The sequence below is a fragment of the Ptychodera flava genome, chromosome 20 (genome assembly GCF_041260155.1).
Source record: "Ptychodera flava strain L36383 chromosome 20, AS_Pfla_20210202, whole genome shotgun sequence".
NCBI lineage: Eukaryota > Metazoa > Hemichordata > Enteropneusta > Ptychoderidae > Ptychodera > Ptychodera flava.
This window is the reverse complement of record NC_091947.1, coordinates 23,048,997-23,073,454: the sequence shown is the minus strand read 5'-3', so window position 1 is coordinate 23,073,454 and position 24,458 is coordinate 23,048,997. Positions and strand designations below refer to the sequence as shown.

The 24,458-nt window shown below is 39.4% G+C and overlaps 1 protein-coding gene across 1 annotated transcript in view; it reads right to left on the bottom strand.

Annotated features, from left to right (window-relative positions):
* LOC139119532 (protein mono-ADP-ribosyltransferase PARP14-like) overlaps positions 1-24,458 on the bottom strand; it is a 240,592-nt gene that overhangs the window by 200,961 nt on the left and 15,173 nt on the right. The window contains exon 5 of the mRNA XM_070683374.1: positions 7,906-7,965. Coding sequence (XP_070539475.1) covers positions 7,906-7,965 — 60 coding nt within the window. The remainder of the gene's footprint in view (positions 1-7,905; positions 7,966-24,458) is intronic.

Below are 24,458 nucleotides of genomic sequence, written 5' to 3'. Positions count from 1 at the left end.
CCCTATAGGGGGACATATTTCAGTACGTATGATGTCCTATGCTGAAAAATAACCACCTTTTGCACTTTCTATCACTCCGAACAATACTTGGAAATATAAAGGTATGTGGAAACAAGCTCAGACACTAATTTGATATACTTGGGGGGCCCAAATCCCTGCTGGCGGCCATATTGGACTCAGTCAGGAATAGGGGTATGGCATAGCTTTTTGTCAATTTCTCCCCTAATTCAACTTAATTTGTCAAACCAGTACTTTTATTGTTTAGACATACAATTTCTTTCTTTTATATCAAAAATTCGTGCAAATCCATCATAGCGGTTTTCTACAGAGAAATTTATTATTCAAAATTTCCGTAAAAAGTCGATGAAAATAGGCCTAGCCCCTGAAACCGGGTTTAATTTCGGGGAGAGATTCTATTTGTGAAATCATTATCTTTTTGGGAAGAACACAACTAAGCAATTGTAAAAGTATTCTGATATGAGTGTTTGGGACACAAAATTTGTTTGCCAGGAATGTGTTTTATGTCATATGGTGTCATATGGCTTGGTACAGAGGTGACGCAAATTGCTGCCATAGGGCCGATGAATGTATGTCTTGAGGCAGGTGTAGCAATTGAAGTGTAAGGTTAAATTTTCTTTTATTTTAGTATTTGAGTCATATTCACCAGTACTTTGATTGGTGTTAAAATTGTGCACTCTTGTCAATTTAAGGTTCACTATATTGGCACAAGATCACTAATTCACTTCCGGGTTCGTTACCCACGAAGATAGTTCGGAAAAAAATAGTGCAGCCTTGAAGTTTTGATATCTGCATGGATGCTTGTTAAGTTTGAAGCTTCTAACGTCAAGAATTTTTGTAAAGATATTTTTCTGCCTGAATCAAAATGCAGACTGTTGTGAATAATGGCTGAAGCATTTGGTGGTAATATGAGGAGTTCTAGGGCTAATAGAAATCATAACAATAAGCCTGAAATTTGTCAAAAACACCACTGAGGGCGCTATTTTCATCGCTATCTCAAAATTTCCATGGACTTGCCCACACGAAAAATTAATCAGTAGTCAAGCTGACATTGACCTAACACCTGTTAAGAGGATTCGTGCCGCTGAATGTTTTAAAATAGGAAAATCGAGCTCAACGCTACTGTGGTGGCCTATGGGAAATGAATTAGTGGTCTTGTGCCTAATTGACGGCCCAAAGGAAGCCCTATAGGGGGGACATATTTCAGTACGTATGATGTCCTATGCTGAAAAATAACCACCTTTTGCACTTTCTATCACTCCGAACAATACTTGGAAATATAAAGGTATGTGGAAACCAGCTCAGACACTAATTTTGATATACTTGGGGGGCCCAAATCCCTGCTGGCGGCCATCTTGGACTCAGTCAGGAATAGGGGTATGGCATAGCTTTTTGTCAATTTCTCTCCTAATTCAACTTAATTTGTCAAACCAGTACTTTTGTTGTTTAGACATACAATTTCTTTCTTTTATATCAAAAATTCGTGCAAATCCATTCATAGCGGTTTTCTACAGAGAAATTTATTATTCAAAATTTCAGTAAAAAGTCGATGAAAATAGGCCTGGCCCTGAAACCGGGTTTAATTTCGGGGAGAGATACTATTTGTGAAATCATTATCTTTTTTGGGAAGAACACAGCTAAGCAATTGTAAAAGTATTCTGATATGAGTGTTTGGGACACAAAATTTGTTTGCCAGGTATGTGTTTTTATGTCATATGGTGTCATATGGCTTGGTACAGAGGTGAGGCAAATTGCTGCCATAGGGCCGATGAATGTATGACTTGAGGCAGGTGTAGCAATTGAAGTGTAAGGTTAAATTTTCTTTTATTTTAGTATTTGAGTCATATCCACCAGTACTTTGATTGGTGTTAAAATTGTGCACTTTTGTCAATTTAAGGTTCACTATATTGGCACAAGATCACTAATTCACTTCCGGGTTCGTTACCCACGAAGATAGTTCGGAAAAAAAATAGTGCAGCCCTTGAAGTTTTGATATCTGCATGGATGCTTGTTAAGTTTGAGCTTTAACGTCAAGAATTTTTGTAAAGGTATTTTTCTGCCTGAATCAAAATGCAGACTGTTGTGAATAATGGCTGAAGCATTTGGTGGTAATATGAGGAGTTCTAGGGCTAATAGAAATCATAACAATAAGCCTGAAATTTGTCAAAAACACCACTGAGGGCGCTATTTTCATCGCTATCTCAAAATTTCCGTGGACTTGCCCACACGAAAAATTAATCAGTAGTTAAGCTGACATTGACCTAACACCTGTTAAGAGGATTCGTGCCGCTGAATGTTTTAAAATAGGAAAATCGAGCTCAACGCTACTGTGGTGGCCTATGGGAAATGAATTAGTGGTCTTGTGCCTAATTGACGGCCCAAAGGAAGCCCTATAGGGGGACATATTTCAGTACGTATGATGTCCTATGCTGAAAAATAACAACCTTTTGCACTTTCTATCACTCCGAACAATACTTGGAAATATAAAGGTATGTGGAAACCAGCTCAGACACTAATTTTGATATACTTGGGGGGGCCCAAATCCCTGCTGGCGGCCATATTGGACTCAGTCAGGAATAGGGGTATGGCATAGCTTTTAGTCAATTTCTCTCCTAATTCAACTTATTTGTCAAACCAGTACTTTTGTTGTTTAGACATACAATTTCTTTCTTTTATATCAAAAATTCGTGCAAATCCATTCATAGCGGTTTTCTACAGAGAAATTTATTATTCAAAATTTCAGTAAAAAGTCGATGAAAATAGGCCTGGGCCCTGAAACCGGGGTTTAATTTCGGGGAGAGATACTATTTGTGAAATCATTATCTTTTTTGGGAAGAACACAACTAAGCAATTGTAAAAGTATTCTGATATGAGTGTTTGGGACACAAAATTTGTTTGCCAGGAATGTGTGTTTTTTTATGTCATATGGTGTCATATGGCTTGGTACAGAGGTGACGCAAATTGCTGCCATAGGGCCGATGAATGTATGTCTTGAGGCAGGTGTAGCACTTGAAGTGTAAGGTTAAATTTTCTTTTATTTTAGTATTTGAGTCATATCCACCAGTACTTTGATTGGTGTTAAAATTGTGCACTTTTGTCAATTTAAGGTTCACTATATTGACGGCCCATAGGAAGCCCTATAGGGGGACATATTTCAGTACGTATGATGTCCTATGCTGAAAAATAACCACCTTTTGCACTTTCTATCACTCCGAACAATACTTGGAAATATAAAGGTATGTGGAAACCAGCTCAGACACTAATTTTGATATACTTGGGGGGCCCAAATCCCTGCTGGCGGCCATCTTGGACTCAGTCAGGAATAGGGGTATGGCATAGCTTTTTGTCAATTTCTCTCCTAATTCAACTTAATTTGTCAAACCAGTACTTTTATTGTTTAGACATACAATATCTTGCTTTTATATCAAAAATTCGTGCAAATCCATCCATAGCGGTTTTCTACAGAGAAATTTATTATTCAAAATTTCAGTAAAAAGTCGATGAAAATAGGCCTGGCCCTGAAACGGGGTTTAATTTCGGGGAGAGATACTATTTGTGAAATCATTGTCTTTTTTGGGAAGAACACAACTAAGCAATTGTAAAAGTATTCTGATATGAGTGTTTGGGACACAAAATTTGTTTGCCAGGAATGTGTGTTTATGTCATATGGTGTCATATGGCTTGGTACAGAGGTGACGCAAATTGCTGCATAGGCCGCATATGGCCGAATGTATGACTGAGGCAGGTGTAGCAATTGAAGTGTAAGGCTAAATTTTCTTTTATTATAGTATTTGAGTCATATCCACCAGTACTTTGATTGGTGTTAAAATTGTGCACTTTTGTCAATTTAAGGTTCACTATATTGGCACAAGATCACTAATTCACTTCCGGGTTCGTTACCCACGAAGATAGTTCGGAAAAAAAATAGTGCAGCCCTTGAAGTTTTGATATCTGCATGGATGCTTGTTAAGTTTGAGCTTTAACGTCAAGAATTTTTGTAAAGGTATTTTTCTGCCTGAATCAAAATGCAGACTATTGTGAATAATGGCTGAAGCATTTGGTGGTAATATGAGGAGTTCTAGGGCTAATAGAAATCAAAACAATAAGCCTGAGATTTGTCAAAAACACCACTGAGGGCGCTATTTTCATCGCTATCTCAAAATTTCCGTGGACTTGCCACACGAAAAATTAATCAGTAGTTAAGCTGACATTGACCTAACACCTGTTAAGAGGATTCGTGCCGCTGAATGTTTTAAAATAGGAAAATCGAGCTCAACGCTACTGTGGTGGCCTATGGGAAATGAATTAGTGGTCTTGTGCCAGATGGCCGCTGCAGAACAGACAAAAGGGGTCAGTTGTAGCTCTGAAAAAGGACTGTGTGGCAGCATAACCGGGTGTTTTACAGCTTTTATATCACTGTAGTACAGCAAAGTTAGGTAGGAAAGATTATTATATGTCAGTGTTTTCCTTTTGAAGACTGAATAGTTACGGAAATAGCCAGGTTTACAATAGTCCTTTGTCTACTTGCCTGCTCATGATCCAGTGTATACCCATTGTGTGACTTCTAGCTTGTTGACTAGGCATTTCAGTCCACACAAAGAATATAAACAGGAGTGAAGTTTAAAGCCAAGGTAGTAATGTAGTTAGTGATTGGATACATTTGGTCAAAATGCATTGATATTTATGTGAGGCAAAGGAGCAATGGAACTACGGGGTTGGACCCCCTGTTACATAACAAACAGGAAGTTGATATCTCAACGATTTCTACTCATGTATTGCCATCATGAAACCTGAATTCTTTCTATGCTGAGAGAGCTCATTTGGCTTTTGAATTATTAAAATTATGATACTGAAAATTAAATGTTTTGTGTAACTTTTGGATAAATTACATAGCAGCATCAAATTAACTTATCACCTAAAACAAGAGCCAGCCATATAAAGCTGCAACTCAAAAATTTCATGAAGGCAGACCTTAATTTCTATGTGGATATGCTTCTGTAGTCTCAGCCATAATAGTTTAATTACCGGTAGATAATTGTTACACACAGCTTTGTATAATATTTTTCTGATTATAGAAATAAAGTTTCTTTGTTCAAAAGTATATCCATTGTAAGTTCTTCTTTGCTCCCTAATGAACATTGAAACACCCACTATATAGTTTGTCTTCTTAGCGTCTGTATGTGTTAAATGCAAATGTTATTGTTTACATTTTAATTCTAGTCCAGACCAGAATTCATTCCTCAACAATAACAATGTCTACACATGTACAGGCTGAGTTCAAGGAAACGTTCTAACGTTCAAATTGGATTACCATAGGACTGTCTAATAGGACATATTATTATTAGACTACCATAGGACTGTCTAATAGGACATATCTAATGTTCCTATTGGACTACTATGGGACTGTCTCATAGGACAGGTGTCACATTCCTATTGGACTACTATGGGACTGTCTCATAGGACAGGTGTCGCATTCCTATTAGACTACTATGGGACTGTCTCATAGGACAGGTGTCGCATTCCTATTGGACTACTATGGGACTGTCTAATAGGATATTGTCTCAAAATACTATTGGACGATCCTATCAGACTGATTCCTATTGGAGTCCAATAGGACTTTTTTGTAAGGGTTACCTCATTTGCACATTTTTGACACTGATGTGTTCATTTGAACAAATTCACATCTCAACCCCTACATCTACCTGTACACCAAATACTGAGACGGCAGCTTTGGCGGTATGGGAGCCTTTGTGTGTGACGGACATACATCCGCACATACCCACAATATACAGACATAGACGCCACTTAGACCATCATATAAGCTCTTTTGGTATTTATATATAAAACCAAATATGAGCTAAAAACTGTGTTGGCGACATGCAGCTCAACCTTAAGAAGAAAATTGAGAAACATTTCAAAACAACAGACATATGGAAATGTCATGCTAATGTTTGATTAAGTAAATTGGGTATCTCTAAGATGCAACATATTCAATTTCACAGCTGTAAGATAAGTGGTATGGAGAAAATGTTTTGACCAAAGACAGAAAAGCATCTAAAATTTGCATATTCAAATTTCATCATCATTTGAATAAAACTAGAAGAGGTCATCGCTGGAAGGTAACAAACCAATTTTTATTGTTATAGGACACAGTTTCAGAGGAGATTTTCGAATAAAGATTAGCAAAACAAAAAATTCTCAAAATTTGAATGTGTATGTTTTTATGCTATTTCAATGTCAATAAGATGTAACAAGAGTATGCCAAAAAAGTTACATGTCAAGTTTAGAGGTGCCATGTTTAGCAGAATTACAGAAAAAAATTTGGCTAAAATTGAGAAAACTAGACAAAAAAATTTCACAAAATTTTCATCATCAGATAAACTTATATGAAGGTTCGGTCATTTTTAGTCACTTGTACATCAAATATGACAAAAGTTTTCTTAAAACCTGTTTCAGAGAATGAGTGCCAAGTTGTCGGAGGATTGCATGCACATGAAAGGCAATTCAACAGAGCTAAGTCAAAAGTCAATTCAATGGAGCTAACAATTAAGATGCCATGTGTAATAGCCACCATTGCATATTGCATTGCAAGGTATGTGTGACCCCAAATGAAAAGGAATGCAACTGATTCAGTTCATAGAAGAGTCAAAGGGTAATCATGTTTGCGACTGTATTTGAGACTCACATTTCGCAAAAGGGATATACCATATCAGCGTGTGAATTTGTGACCGTGTCACAGGTGAACTGGACATTAAGTCTAAAATATGATATTATCCTCATAATTTTTAAAAATAATGAATTGTAATTATGAGACATTGACATCACTAAAACAAGTTAGTATTTCATCCAGGTTGAGCTTCCTTTCTGCTGAGCAGCACTCAATAAAAACACTGAATGTGTATGAATTGTGTATGACACAGGCGGCCGGCTGGCCAGGGTGTCCTTTTATATACTCCTACAGCAAAAGACTGGATGGCTGGACAGTCTCATTAACATTACGTTTACTTTTTTGTACGTCGCACACAAGTTTTGTAGATAGCATTGTAGATAAAAAGAACCGACTCATTTGAGTGTCCTGATAGAACACACAAGGGAACTGCTAATAGTGATCGAGTTGATAGTAGAGACTGAAGTTTATTAGGACAGTACTCTGGCTAAGCAAACCATAATACAACATATACCTACTGATGTCCATCTGTTTTTATAGACACATAAGGATAAACAGTGGAAAGTCACATGATAAGTATTTCGGAACCTCCGTTGTGTGATCTACCCAAACACTCAAACGAGTCGGTTCTTTTTATCTACAATGTTATCTACAGAACGTGTATGCTATTTACAAAAAAGTAAACGTAATGTATATGAGACTGTCCAGCCATCCTGTTTTTGCTGTAGTATAATGAATGACAGGTCTGATTGTGCAGCACGTATTGAAAAATACTTGAAGTTCAGTATATAGAAGAAAGATGTGATAGTCTCAGGTATAATGGCAAATGAGATTGCAGTTAGTATCATCTTCAAAGTTAGTCTCAGATTCAGTCTTACTGCCTGTTTATAGTCATAGGTACCTGGCATTGCTGTATATTCAAAATTAGCTATTCAATTAACCTCAAGATGCGGTTGTATATGACATATTTGCTTGCTAGATTAATGTACCGTGACATGGATTTTTCAAAAAGAATTACAATTAAAATTCACAAATAAAGTTCCCCCATGATATGAATGGTTCATTTGAAAATATTATCTCATACCCCATGCCTATAGCCTTTCCTTTATTCAGAACACTTAAGCATGCTGCACTACTTACACCACTGTTTCAATGATTTTGGGAAGCTTGCCATGTAATTAGCTGTAACATAATTAACAGTGATAAATCAACTGACTTACCGGTACTTCTACTGGTCACTTTGTTTTCATTGTTTTCAGCAGTTCCACAATTAGTAGATCCTGTTGAGAAAAGTATGAGATTTAAATAACAAGGTACATTTAAATACAGTAAAAGTATTAGTCATATTTTTATCCACATAGCATCAGAGGAGGTTGGAGGTCCATTTGAAGGTGTAGGCTGAAATGAAAATCATGTTTACACAAAGAAAGGACACGAAGACAAGGTTTGGCTGAAATCCAGGGGCAATGGCAGCGTCATCACCACCTTTCTCATGAGTCACACTCACAGATTTGAATGGTCCAAGGGGAGGGCAGCATGTTACCAGGCTTTGCATACTGCCACACCAGGGGCGTTGAGGCATCCTAGCAGCCTGGAAGGCATGAGTATTGGTCCTTCGATACTGCTGCACATCGGGGCAACGTGATACTAGGCACCCACTGCAGGCCCATGACAGTTACGCCAAATTACATCCAAACCGCACCCTACAGGTGGCTGCTGTGCTGCAGTGCCACACTGGATCCCATCTCATTAGGGCATCAGGCAGTGTTTGTCCATAGTTCCTACATCATTTCCTTTTCCTAGAGTTTGTTTTACGCTGTTGACTGCTATGTGCAAAATCTGCTATGTTGCAACAGTGTTTGGTATGTCATGAGTGTTTCGCAGCATTTTGATGTAGACCTGGTACGCGTCGCTCCTCCATCTGCCTAATGTTTTGATGAGCCAGTTAGGTAGGTTGACTTCAGCAGCAGTTGGGAATGTGTTGTTTGAAATGCAAGAAAATGAGCTCTGCGCGCATCAGGCTTGCTCCAGTTGACCTGCAGCGTTCAGGCGTTTATCATAGCCTAGTCAGGCCAACTTAGACGTGATGTTTCCCGACATGCATGACTACCAGTTTACTCACACGGTTACAGGATAGGATAGAGAGGGCGCAAACTAAAATTGCCAGAAAAGATACTCAAAGATTACCACTCAACATGGAGGGTCTATTTTGACCTCGTTCACAATGTATTCTTTGAAAAGATGAGATTTTAACCTTTCTTTCAAATATTTTATAAATAAGTATTGTTATGTAAATTGGGAGCATAAAAATCGAGATTTTGGTGTATTTTTTACCGCAATCCGACGTACTTTAAACAGATGTCATAAGAGACCACCCTTTAAACGACATGGAACAATGGCTGCAAAGGAATGGTCCCATTTTCTCTATATCATTATAGTGCTGTTCTCATCAGTAGACAAATGTGAAAAATTCGAATTTAACCCAAATATGTGGCCTGATATACTTTTATTGAAGATTTAATAATGATTTTCCAAACTGTAATGTTTTTGATCATCTTTCTAGCTTTCAAACAGTATATTGCATGGATGTTATTGGAATGGGGTTAGTAAAATTATATATTAAATTCCTCTTCAACGACAAGCTTACAAGCATAAGCAAGTCATAAACGATTCGACGTGACGACCATTAACCCTTTGAGTGCCAAAGTCAATTTTTGTCACCTTTGTAGAATGAAACCCAAACAAATTTTTTCCACAATTTCAGAAATTTTGATAAAAAACTGAAACCAATAAGAAATCATGTCAATTCAGTCCAAAACTATATATACAATTACAGAAAAATACATAAAAATTTACAAAATGTTGCACTAAAATTAGGGAGGGAAAAATTATGGCAACTCAAAGGGTTAAACTTGATATCATACATGGCGGCCTGTGTACTGTAGAACCAGGCCAGCCTCAAAGTATGTGCAGTGAGTAGTTAATCATAGATATAATCGCTAAATGTGTACAAAATTTGAATTGTCTAGGCATTGTGTTTTCTGGAAGATGTTTCTTCACGATGTAGGAAAAGTTAGTTGAAAAGGTTCATTTCAGCAAATACTTGTCAATAATGTTGATATTTCCATGTAATTGAAGGGAAAAACCACCTAGCCCAGCATGCAAATGTGTCCATCACAATAAACGAGTGAGCAAGCAGGGTCGATCATGATCACAATCTGCTCCCAGAATCAAAAATACCCAGTAGTTAATGAAAGAAGACTCAGTGACACGAGAGTGGCGTTGCAGAAATCTGGGGATGGACTCCACACAAACGTCGTAGTGCACCTCTCCTGCGGTGGCAATCGCAGATTTGAGTGGCATTGAAGAGGGGTGACGTGGTGTCAGAGTGAAGCCTGCCAACACAGTGAGTTTGTCCGGCGTCGCTAGCAGCCTGGCACATGAGGAGGGCCTGAAATTCACTGGCTCAAGTCACGTGACAGACCACGTGGTACCATGACAGACCCAGCAGGCTCTGTGATGGCAACCCCCTTTCTTTATTAAGTAATAAGAAATGCTGTGTACAAGGGTGGGATGGTGGGAAAGCAAAGCTCAGTGCTGCAGCTAGCAAGTGAATGCTCAGTTTTGGAATGAACGGCAACAGGAAACCTCGGTAAAGGTCACGTTGAATACATTTGCATGTAATAAAGTGCAAGGGATTAGCGACTATGATTCAATGTCCACTGTAAAAATGAAAAGCTCAAACATAAACACAGCAAAAAGACGCTGGTGAAGCTACAAAAACATGACACGTGTACAGCGTCCCTTCCTTCATTAACACAGATTACATAGCTAGCAAAATGTAATCGTAGTATAAATGTCAAAACATCACAAATTATTTGTTGTAGAATGGTGAGGATATCAAATGGGATATACATCTGCTTTGTATACAGGGCCGCACAATCATACATACATACTTTCTCGCAATCAATTCGCGAGAATTTAATTTTCTCACAGAGCGGGTGACTGTGTCATCAGCAATGACTTTTAGTTTTGTAACTCTGACATTTAGGAAATTGTAACACTATAGATGCCTGAGATCATACCACATGTTTTTTTTCTACTGCTGGTAGGGTCATTTTACGGCACATGTGGTTTTAGAAGAGGGTGCAGAATGGGAGTGGAATGCGCTAACACAGATTAGGGATCGATGGAGACTATTGATTTTTGACCTATCACATAGCAAATTGGATGAACTTACCAAGATTAACCAAGGCAGTCAGTGTATCCTGCTCTAGGTAGGGGAGTAACAGGTCGACTGGGGATGTGGCCACAAATGTCTTACCCGGTGGCCCAGCCCTAGGGGTTGGGCACCATAACGTTGCTTGGAACCGGTTGGCTTAGAGTCGATGGAAATATCAGTGTAGCCATATTGGCCATGTTGTTATGAGTGGTGCCACAAATGGTGGATGGCCCTTACCAAATCTGTTGACCGGAAAGTGCCCGGTATGTGCCCGGTTTGTGCCTGGTATGTGCCCGGTTTGTGCCTGGTGCCCCTTTTCACTGCCTGGAAAGTGCCCGTTTTAGTGTTTACTTTGATTTTTAAGCAAACACAAGTGACCGTAAACTGAACGTTTTTGACCGGCATGCGACCGGCATTGGGACTTAGTTTTTTTTAACCAACTTTTATGACTGGAAAGCGACCGGCATTATGACTTAGTTATTTTTAACCAATATTTATGCCCAGTTTATGCCTTGATTGCAAATGAAATAGAATTTCTTTATTTTTTATGACCGGTTTGCGCCTGGTTTGTAAAGAAATTGAATTTGACCATTTGGGAATGCCCGATTTATGCCCGATTGCAAATGAAACAGAATTTTACTCTTTAAGTGACCGGTTTGTGCCTGGTTTGTGAATGAAATTGACTTTGACCATTGGGAATGCCCGATTTATGCCCGGATTGCAAATGAAACAGAATTTTACTCTTTAAGTGACCGGTTTGTGCCTGGTTTGTGAATGAAATTGAATTTGACCATTTGGGAATGCCCGATTTATGTCCGGATTGCAAAAATGAACAGAATTTTACTCTTTAAGTGACCTGTTTGTGCCTGGTTTGTGAATGAAATTGATTTTGACCGTTTGGGAATGCCCGGTTTATGCCTGGATTGCAAAATGAAACAGAATTTGAGTATTTTTATGACCAGTTTGTGCCTTGTTTGTGAATGAAATAGAATTTGATCATTTTGGAATGCCTGGGAATGGCTGGTGCAAATGAAATGGAATTTGACTCTTAATAGGTGACTGCTTTGCACCTGGTTTTCAAATAAAATAAAATTTGAATATTTTCCCTTACTGAAGGAGCTATGTAAGCGGTCTGAAATCACCAAAGTGCGCCGGCAAACTGCGCCGGCGCATTTCAAACTGCGCCCCCATTTTGCGCCGGTATATTGCGCCGCCCAAAACTGCGCCCTTACTCTGCGCCATTGCGAAGTTTCAATGTCAAGCACGGTATTAATAGTCTATTTTGGTTTAGTCAGGCGATTTCAAAGAAATATTCATGTTTTTCGTGGGGAATATGGTGAAATGTGTCACTAAAATGCGGAGGATGGGAGTAATTTTTCCGATACGTATGTGAAGTATGTAATAACATCACCGAGAGGGAAGGTAACTCGGCCAGTAGAGTGCATTTGCATCGTAAATCGACCTTTGAATCTGTTTGTAGTTTCTACCCGAACCTTGTCGGTAAATACTTTCACAGTTAAAAAGACACTAAATTTTACTCTCAAACTATTTCGATGGCCAAATATCTCTGCCATTATACGTTTCGTAGGGTAACTCTATACTCAGTATATGGCGAGAGTGTCCTAGCTGTCTCAGTGTCTGAATAGGCGGTGCAGCCGTAAACCGGACACTCCATACTCATTCCCTTGTTTGATCGGAACCTCGCGGACCGTAATTCTTGCTCGAATTCTGCTACCTTTGAATCGTCCAATAATTGCTACTTCCAACTCATGGAGTTATATACGACCCAAAATGATAAGGAATGCGACTGATTCTAAGACGCTAAGTTCATAGAAGAGTCAAAGTGCGATCACATTTGCGACTGATCTTGATCATCGAGACTTACATTTCGCTTTGTCATGTATATTTGCGAGTGAATTTGAGACCGGGTTTGAGATTCTGATTTAAGGTGCAAACAGCAAAGGCGACTGTTCTTGCGACTGACTTCCTGACATAAGGTATGTAAGGGTTCCCGAAATCGACAAGTGCGGGGCCAAAGTTAGGAGAGTGAATGTGAGGGCTTGAAGTGTACGTGCTCACTTTGAAAGTGCGAGCGATAGTCAGAATGTGAAGTGAACTCGGTCTGTACATAGTTACTGCTTGTCAGCATTTATTTCATCACTTTGGTCGAATGAAAACTTACGATCAAAGTCATTGCTAAAACAGCAATACGATCTCCATGGAAGTACAGTGCTGTGTATCATGAGCGATACGCTGAGTGAATTCATCATTGAAGTCCCCGATGGAAATTATTGCAACACACTTATTTCCAAACACCAAGAAGTTGATGTATTCGTCTAAATAAAAATATGAATGAGACATTCATCTTTACATAATGGAGAATAGAATATTATATCTGACTACGCAGAACTTTATTTACCAGGTTTTAAAAATCAGCGAGAGACTGATCGGGCTGGGACGTACGATTCACAGACTGATTCAAAGTGTTGGTCAAAGTGAAAGGGGACGCCATGAACACTCAATCCCGATGGGTATTTATATAGTTATGTCAAAAACGGGAGTCACGACCGTGATTAGGTATTCAGAGTCAATTGACCTTGAAACGGACCAAACGATAGCACACAATTACATACAATCTAGGTCTAGCGTCCTGTGACACTATGGCGGGTTTCCGAGTCCCTGTCACGGTTGGAAACGACCTGCTGACAGCTGATGACAAAACGCGCTCATACTTTTGATCATAGACCCTGGAGCGATGTTTTGATGGATTTCTAGCTTCCTTACCCTATAAACAACTTGAAACTAAAATGAAAGACGAAAAAAGATCCGTGAACGGACGAGAGGTTTCCTGTAGAAACTTCAGATATTTACTGAGGCGGATCATCTATTTTTTACATCCATGGGCGGATCATGGCAGTGAAATTTACTTCAATGGATGGATCAATCGGAGCACCGAGAATATGGCATTTCCCATTTGATTTCCAAAACATCATCGTGGAGTTTCTAACAGAAAGGAAAAACATTGAAACGACAACTGATATCGTGTCATTTAAATACGGGCTTTTAATTGTTCTTAGTTATTATCGTCCTGCCGTTTTAGAAGATTTTTGAGGACCTAAACGACATCATGTGTTGGTCCATTTCCATGGAATCCTATGCCAACGAAAGGCGGTGACTTTTTTCAAAGTTGTATAAAATTTCCTTTTTGGTTGTGTTAGTCAATTAATCGAAATATTTTTGTTCCCAATTGATCATAAACCCTCGATTCTCCCGTTTATGATTCGATATTCAATGACTCATTCTTCTCTTCTTTGTCGATCGATGAAAGTAGTTTAATCTTCAATACTCTGTCTTAATTTGACAGATGTAACATCTTCACCTATATTGTCATTAGTTTCTAACCAATGTACAAAAAAAATTGGCCCGTTTGCCAAAGCACATGGGTCTATGATTGCATGAACGGCCGTACTCTATGCATTGGGAAGATATTCATGTTGCAGTCTGCCCGAAAACAAAACAAAACCCGAGGATGTTTAGGCGATAACAAAGGCGATGACACAGTTGAATAAAACAAAACTAAACTTTTCAGACATCATATTTCTATCTTGGCGTCGGTTCAATGTGCGACCATACGCTGATCGCCCATATTCTCCATAAACAGATAAAGCTAGTCATAACAATTCTGCGACAAATCCGTGGTGTTTCTCCCGTGGACGTCCTTGAACCCGTGGCCGCGACCATTGGTTTTTGATGTGTTCCGTGCTTGATGATTGGTAGAATTAATGTATCAACATTTGAAGACACATGTGACTGAATCCTGTGATTGTTAAGCATTTGATGGTGTGTAGGGGCGAGACAAAAGGCAACAATCCAAGGACCAAGCTAGGTAGCATCTTGCATTGCATGCTTTCTAACAATGAGCCGCGTGTTTCCATATCGATGTACCATACAAAATCCGGCTTTGACCAATGTTCCTGTCCTGTTTTGGAGGATAACTTTTGAGCTGTGTAACCGATGTTGAGGTTCAGATATCCGAATATCTTTCGTGTTCGAAAGGCTTATTGATTTACAGCGAATACAACTTTTGTACGTGTACATAACCCAGCACACGGGGCAAAGCCAAATACTTACCAATACCAGGTTGGAAAATTTCAGCGAGTCGCTCTCATCAGAGGTCGAGGAAAAAAAATACGTCGGTATCGTTGCTCCGCCATGTTTATTGTTGTTTGTACGACTAGTTTGAAAGTCATAGACTTTCTTAACCGTGAAATTCATATTGCCATTCAATATTTTACACACGAAGTCACCTGTCACCTCCATTTGGAAACTAGCTCCAGGCTGTGACATGTCTCTAGTTTAATATGAAGAAACTTCGTAATTCAAAATCGACATCAACATTGAGCGGTGATCGTGAACCGTTAAATAAATGTCGGCAAAATAAAACATCAAATGGCTAAACTTTTGGGGGGAGAGAGAGAGAGAGAGAGAGAGAGAGAGAGAGAGAGAGAGGGGGAGGGGTTTATGCAGTCGCGAACTGGTCATGGTCTTTAGGATGGATAAATGCAGGGTCGGTTTACACATTTGCGCTGCACAGATATCGAAAATGTACAGATACTTTCCCGAAATTTGACTTATTTTATAACATGAGTAGAACAAAACCAAAAATATTGACGTTACTCTTCGGATGTTTGACTTGCAAGTTTGCTAAAGTTAGATTACATGTATACTTACAGAAAATGGTCGCCGTAGTCTTCTGTTCAAAAAATATAAGCTTATGTTCTTCAACACCACGTTTCTTATGATCGGTGATGTCATATTTTATTATTTTTATAAATATAAATTAATGCACCGATTTCAAACCGTAATTATTTTTTCTTGTCGAATTGAGAGAGTTTTTAGTAGTTCTCTAGACAAAACGATCGGAAACAGCAGAGTATCTCGGCAATGGCACGACATCTACGCTATCGTTTAGCTGCAATAATTGTACAGTTGCAGCCAGAGCCCCGGGTAAGCCGAATTCGGAACGTAATAACGCCAGTTGCAGCGGCGTCGTGGATTGACTGTACCTTTGTCATTTCTGTTGAAGTACACCTATTATTGCTACAAGCATTGTGGGCTTCATGAAACGTTGTTTCTCTGTACCGGTACATGTATACTGGTCTTGCCGTTATATTCAGTGTCGTATAATCTGTAGTTTGCATGTCAACACATTGGCCTGTGTACAACCTCCTGTGCACACTAATCGTGACCGTAATTTACACAGACATAAACATTCGATCCCGTCTGTGAATCGCAAAGGTGAACGGGATTAACTTGATCCCGGATATAAAGTCCCTGGCCTTGAATGGAGATGCAAAATTCACAAATTTTGACTGCTGCTGAAGCCATATCCTTTCACGATACCGCCAAGTGAGTGTAATCCGTCCCATACAAACATAACATGGTCTCGTACCTCCGAGACTCCATTCTGAAAACATGTCAAAAATCTTACTGGCGAAAGATATATTTTCACACCTTATTGAAAGAAAATTTCTTTACTGCAAGCTCCTGTTTGAGAAGTAACTTATGGCATGTCCGCTAACTACCTCCATATGTCCACGTACGCAAGTGCGATGCGACTACTCGATGTTGTGACACTCGGAGGAAGTGTTTTGGCGCAGAGTAAGGGCGCAGTTTGGGCGGCGCAATATACCGGCGCAAAAATGGGGGCGCAGTTTGAAATGCGCCGGGCAGATTGCCGGCGCACTTTGGTGATTTCAGACCGCTTACATACCTGACTGAAGATTATTTCTACAGCAAGTTTGCGGCAAATACGCAGCAAGCATAGCTTGCAGGAAGGAGTTGCAGAAGTTTACAGCTAGCTATGACCCTCCCGCAAACCCTTAGATCAATTTGCAGCCAATTTGCGGTAAACGGCTAAGTTGCTGCAAATTTGCTGCAAACAAGATTATTGCTGCAAACATGCAGCAACACATGCTGGACATATTGCCAACTATTGCATTCCAAGGGAGTACAGTGAACCATTGCAGTTTGTGACAGTTCATACTCAAGAAAACAAAACTGACGTTTCATTTATATTTTATATTTATGTATTTTTATAACAGACAATGCACGTATAAATTATAATAACTGGTAGATAATGTACAGCTTTTAAAGCACAGTTCAGCTGGTGAAGGAGGGACCGTGGTGAAAGCAACAATCTGGTCGGGTAAATTATGGTTGGATGGACAACTGAACTTTTAGGAAAACAAATTTTAAATCAGGGACTTGTCTGTCTTGCAAGTTAAACCCTGTATTTTCTGTGAATGATACCAAAATGCAAGCAGTTTCGAACGAAATGTGCGTCTGATCATGCTGATGATCTGTGTAAGGGACGCTTAGACTTTTGTTACTGCAAATCTGTACCATAAAAGTAACGAGAGATGAGAACTTTTAAATGTAGAAACATGCCCCAAGTAGATGTCAATGTTGGTATTAGCATACCTCCATGGTATAAGCATGGAGGTAGGAAGAGAAGGAGCCTGCACGAGACGAAATAAATGGATTAACCACCATTGTATAATGCCCAGATAATCCTGTTATCTCCTTTCTTATCCTCGCTTTAGCCGGTCCTGCAAGGCCGCCTAGTCACATAACTGTCAAATTTAATGAGTTCGAAATATTTTTATCGTGGATTTGAATCGAATGCGTAGACTAAAAATACTTTGACAGCACATGCGCAGTTAATGCTTTTGAACACAAGAGGTTATGTAACTCGTCGGAGGACCAGATTCAGATCAGCCGGACGCATAAAAAATCGAGTACGGAAACATTTGTTCGTCTCTACAGCTTATTTACAAGTCACACTACTTATACTCTTTTCGGGGGTTTCCGCAAATTTCCGCAAAAAACGTCGACATTGTTTTGAAAGAACGTAACCTTGGGTTGTTGATAGTCATATCAGGTTGACGTTGCGACGCGTTGCGTTTCTGTAATTGAAGTCAGAATTTCAGTCACTTTGCCGACCGGGTTCAGTGATTAGCATAATGTAGCATCGGGAGTCTGTGTTACGTCCATGCTGATAGTAAGTCGCTATGGTACCTATCTTATTTATCGTTTATTAAACATTGCAACTTTGTAGATACTACGTATATTAGGGTATTGTTTGTTATCAGTACATAATTTTCTCTGTGCCGTCGAACCATGGATTGCTAAAAGGTCAAACTAGCTGTGTCCGTAGTCGAACTGGCCACTCTTGCTAATTTGTTTCCAGTGTTTCGTGTCATCTCCTTCAAATTCAGAATACTTAAAAGTTGAAAGTTAAGAAAAATCGTCGATCAGATCGCCCACTTCACTGATTCAGTCATCACATGTCTGTTCGCGGAAGACGCTATACTTGTATTAGCGCATGCGTACTTTCTATCCGACTATTCCCGAAGAACATCGAACCGTATCCGAACCGGCATAATCCATTTATGGGATTACCCGGGCAGATGCGTCATTGTTTGCTTAGCAAACAAGCGGCATGTTTCATCTCCCTCAAAGGAGACAATAGACGTGCAGGCTCCTTCTCTTCCTACCTCCATGGTATAAGCAAGGACCCGATACTACCTTAGCCCTGCGTACAGGTCTGTGTGTTCCCGGCGTTACACGGCCTGTAACACCGGGAACACACAGACCTGTACGCAGGGCTACTACTACCTCAGAACAGGGCCTTGCTTCAAGCAGAATACGGTACATGCGTCCCGACGTGCGTACAGTGCCCTATGTACAGTCTGTGTCCCGTCATCGTGAACAAAATCTCGCCTTCTGATGACATTGATGTGAAGGCTTTTGTCCATGTTTTCAGCGATAGAGTTAGATTGCCGAGCACAAATTTGAGGTTTAGGATTACACTCCATCCCGAGCCGCTGTACGAAAATCCAATATGCTACCTCGCTAACTTTCAACGCGTCCTAAGCCAGCTATGAGCAGCGAGCGTGAGCAGCCCCAGCCGACATGTTTACACACGAGGTCACGCACGCGTGGAGGTCACGGTTCATCAAGATTAGTTTGCGCATTGATATTGATTCTTTGTGCTGAAAGAAATTTTACTCTCTTTTGAGTCTTTCTATGGTAAAAGTATCCATTTTCATTAAACTTGTAAATTAAATTCTATATCAAGTATGAAACATAACGGATTGGTACAGATGTAGAGTCAACTCCAGCGTTTCAAAACGGGACTACATTATCAATCGCGTAATAATTTATAGATCGCACTTCCGTGAACGACATGAGGCTTGATCGGCGCGAAGTTAGATTTTAGTACCGTCGGCTGTGTACTTGTGATCAGGGAGTTATCTATTGGACAATTTCGTGATCTTTCTATGGAATCGCCAGTCAAATGATGTCATATTGTTGCAAAAACGTGTAAACAGTACCAGGGACAGACAAAGTTCTAAATTTGTGAACGCGAACAGCAGTAAAGATGCCGACTATATTTTCTATGTACACACGGCCCGGAGAGACCAATTACCGGGAATCGTCTGCGAGCCGTTCACAAATGTAAGTCAATGTACCGTCCGTCTGTACGTCGCTATTATCCTTGTATTGCTACGTTTACCTACAGATAATTTTCGTTGAGTATTGATTCATGCTGAATTCACTTTCGTTTCACAACTGATACTTACAGTGATAGCTGTGGAAATGCAGCTATCTGTTGGTGGGTAGCATGTGTCGCTATGCGGGTAATCAAATCGTCAACCCGGCGGGGGGGGGGGGGGGTTGACCTTTGATGACCCGCATAGCGACGCACGCTACAGCTATTACAGTATAGTGCTGAGATTTTTGCAGATTGTCACCATCGTGTATGAAATAAACAACATACGCGAGCTGTCAGCTGTTGGACATTTTGATCATTATTAATTTAATAACAATCATAAATATTTATGCATTTTTCTACTTCAATTTTTCAACATTTTTTGTCTCATTTTCAAATAACAATTGATTTATTTCATTCATCATTGATGTTTACAATGTTTGGTCAAAAGGTAAAGACTTACACTCTTCCCTGAACGATTTGTATTTTTCAGAATGCATTGCCGGTGCTGGACAAGAAATTCAGAGAACAGAAAGCCAAATTGCAGCCTTTGACAGTAATGTAAATGTTACATGAAACTTCTTGGGTCAAAAGAAAATCTCTTGAAGACACTTATGTGGCATGAATGAACGTGGCATATAAAATAAATCATACCACAATTTAAATTTAAACTTTTTTTCTCTGTTGTCTTTTTTATATGAAACAATAACTTTATTTGCGCTGACCATTGTTTCTTGTGAAGCTGGTATTTCAGAGCTTAGTTGGATAAAACACATCTTGTGCTGTCCACAATCGGCCTTAAGATTTGTCAGGTTTTCATTCTTAACTGTGTCACTGACATTAGCCATGTCTACACACGGGATTTTACAACATCTGTGTACATATCTGTCACTGATCTGAACTTATATATTGTGGCAGAAGATAAAATGATGAAACTTGTACAATACAAGAAATTTTGCTGTCGCTTAATTTTGTTGCTTCTTTTGTTTTCAGTATCTCTCATCTATTTAATAATGTATTTAGTTTTCTTTCTGTTGCTGAAATTAGTAAAAGTTTATTCCGGAGCTGACTACTGTGGAATCATGCCAACTTAATCTTATGAAGGAAATTTTGCGTGTGTAGTTTCAGCAAAGGTGCAGTAACATGGAAAATAATTTGCCAGGCGCTTTCCAGTCATAGGAAAAAAACAGGCATAAAACGGGCACCAGTTTTCTTTTCCATTACCAGGCACTTTCGGTCACCAACAAAAAAACGGGCATAAGCCGTGCGCCCGTTTTATGACCGTTTTTGGCCATAACCAGGCACTTTCCGGTCATAAAAACGGGCATAAAACGGGCGCCATTTTGTTTTCCAATACCAGGCACTTTCCGGTCACCAACGCAAAACCGGGAATAAGCCGTGCGCCTGTTTTCTGACCGTTTTTGGCCATAACCAGGCACTTTCCGGTCATAAAAACGGGCCTAAAACGGTCGCCATTTTTGTTTTTCAATACCAGGCACTTTCCGGTCACCAACGCAAAACCGGACATAAGCCGTGCGCCAGTTTCTGACCGTTTTTGGCCATAACCGGGCACTTTCTGGTCACAGACCGTTTTATGACCGTTTTTTTTTTGCCACAACCGGTTATCTTCCAGTCACCATTATAAACTTTATTTTTTTACACGGGCACTGAACGGGCGCCCGGTTTAGACCGTTTTTGGCCATAACCGGCCGCAAACCGGGCAACAATACCAGGCACAAACCGGGCACTTTCCGGGCAGATACCGGCCACATACCGGGCACTTTCCCGTCAGCAGATTTGGTAAGGGTGGATCATGGATGTGCTGTACAAAACCATTGGTGACCACATCCATTGGGTTGACTGTAATGGTTGGTCAATTAATTGAATAAGCTGGCTGAGTGATGTCCAAGCTGGATGGAGCGACAGGTGTTGCCAAACCTGTGGCGATGATTGAAGCAGGCAACGATGCCCAAGCATTTGTACCAGTGGGCTGGACTTGGTGGTGGAATGTCGAGAGAGGTGTCGAGTTGGGGGGCATGAGGCATCCATCCCATTAAAACTTATACAGCCGAGTTTGTTTGGGTTGCAACTTAATTCCTGTATGTTTTCTTTTTGGATTATTGCACAAGTAGGTTTCCTGTACATGGTGTTGACATTCAGCCTCAATGACAGTGCATTATTGATATTGGAGATTAATTTCCCTATTCTATTAGAAAGTCTATTCAGCAAGCTATCAACAGTAATGCTCAGAGTACACACAGAAAGTTCTTACTTATAAGATAAGAAATAGGGGTTTACTGTCTCATTTTTTTAATGCAGTGGCTGCCTCATGTGGGGGAGGAGGGGTTCTCCTGCAATGGTTGAATGCAGATCATGGCAGATAGCTCATGGCAGATAGCTTCCTGTCCTACTGATTTCTGCCCATCAGGAAATATACCTTCCAATCACTTACTGTCAGTCCATATCTCAATGCCATAGACTACCAATATTTATAGAAAACTACAAAACAAGAGTCTGTTTTAATCCAAATGCCTGAGTCCTGTCTCAGAATTGTCATAAATACCCCCTTATGAAAATTTTCTGTAGAAATTCTATTGAAATTGATGACAAAATTCAATTAAATTGATACAGAATTTCTACAGAAATTCTACTGAACCTTTATGGAAATTAACTGAGTTTAATGGAGTTTTGGCCCCCTTTTTCTGTAGAAATTCAACAGAATTTCTGTATCATTTCTGTAGAATTTACAGAATTTCTATGTAAATTCGATACACGTTCTACAGAATATCTGTAGCACTATATTGAATTTATACCACATTCTACAGAATTTTTATGTAGAATTTCTGTAGAACTATATTTAATTTCTGCACTCTTTTACAGAAGTTTGTTTGTCTTATACGAGTTCAATCTCTTAGAAAGTATGACAACAATATGTGTTAAACTTTTGTTAAGTAAGGAGCACCACCTTATGATATTGCCATAGATACCAATGCAATGAATTACTGCAAAACTCACAAAAATCAGGCAGCAAGTAAATTATAAACATGTAGTTTATTTCTAAAAGAATTATGATTAACAATCGTTCGAAACTTGATGAAACATACAGGGACTACAAAATATAAAGCAACCTACACATATGAATGCAAGGCCTACCTCTCCAGTCTAGCAGTTTTGAGTTGTCAACTCAGCCAAGTGCATAATTAAAGTGTTGTGTATCTTAACTCACGTAATTTCAGTTGATGCTGCAATGTGGATCCTTACAGTTGTGACATATTAGTGAGCTCCCTTCTCCATAACACTGTTAGAATCTTGCTAATGGACCTTGATCCTAATTTTCCATGGAATTTGGAGTTGAACTTTAGTACTTTTCATAAGAGCCATGTGCACTGTGGACTGCCTCAAGTTCAAATGAATAATGCGTGGCTACACTATTATGTAATCAGCCCATTGTAAAGGCAGGAAACTATTTGCATAACAAAGCACAGGCACAGGTCAGCTCACTTGACCTAGGATCTAACAAAGAGAGTCAGGTTGGTCTGTGTACAGTCATGAAATGTACAAAAGGAATGGTACAATTGAAACTGTATACATTTTCCTGGCACGTGTGTGTAAATGAAAATAACTTTTCAGAATTAAAGGGTACATGAGAATGTGCTTAGAACTCTCCATAGGTATATGTCACTACCTTTTCCATATTGAAACCAGCTATATATATGTCACTGAGTTCTTATCAAAGCTCATGCCAACATGCAAAAACATGAACTTAAGTCTGAAACAGTGTAAACTGTGGGGAAAAAAAACAGAAAAAAAATTTCCACAAAAGCTATGGAACTGAAAAATTCCATAAAAAATATGTTTAATTTCTGCAGATTTTCTACAGAAAATTATCAGCAAACTTCAATAGAATTTAAAGTTTCTATACACATTAAAATTCTATAAAATTTAAATTTTTCTACAGAATTGTATTGAAAATTTTAAATTGAATTTCAATGGAAGCATATTTCCATCAGATTTCCATAAAATATACAGAATTTCTATAGAATATCAGAGTTCAATAGAATATCTACAGACTATTTTCGTAAGGGCGTATCTATAATTGGAGCGCTAAGTTCCTGACAGGGAGTGACAGGCAGTGTTCGAACATTGAATATGATCAGTGTTGCTACTCGTTTAAAAACCAATGTTTTTGGGGTCTGGAACAACTATTTTGTTTATTTTTATAGAGAGTAATGGTCTTTGGTAATGAGATATCAACTGATTACAGTAATTGGAAGGTTAATTTCCTGACAGACAGTTGATGGGCAGTGGTCGGACGTCAACAGACAGTAAGTAGTAATGCATGTACGATAACACAATTAGCATTGCTACTTGTTTGAACATCGATGTTTTTTAGATCTGGGACTACTATTTTGTTTATTTTTATAGAGAGTAATGGTCTTTGGTAATGAGATATCAACTGATTACAGTAATTGGAAGGTTAATTTCCTGACAGACAGTTGATGGGCAGTGACGGGCAATGATTAATAGAACCCCCGGCTTCTATCAATTTGGCAATAGAGGTATGGTCTCTCGTCTCAACATCTGCTTATGTGGTGTTGGCGGTGGCTGCATTAGTGGCATGACAAGTTGCTGAGCCTGTTGTTTGGGCTGGCTGGAGCAGGTACTTATTGAGGTGTGCTGGGTGTGTCACTTCAGCCTTTGATGAGCGGGCGGCCTGTGCATGCAGCCTTATAACCTTTCTTTTTCTGACCATGATTGCACTTCAGTTTTGTGATGTGAACTTGAGCTTGGTTAGAGTTGAAACGGCAGAATTGCAACGTGGCAGTAAGGATATTGAAGTGGTTGATGTCTAGGTGAAATGGTGCCAGTATATTTGAGTACATTATAGCAAGTGATAAGGCAAAATAGTGTGTGGTGGCCTGCATGGATCAGTGGTCTTGGCCTTAGTCTCCACATCTCTTCCCAACGTTAACCATGATTATAGCAAAGCCATA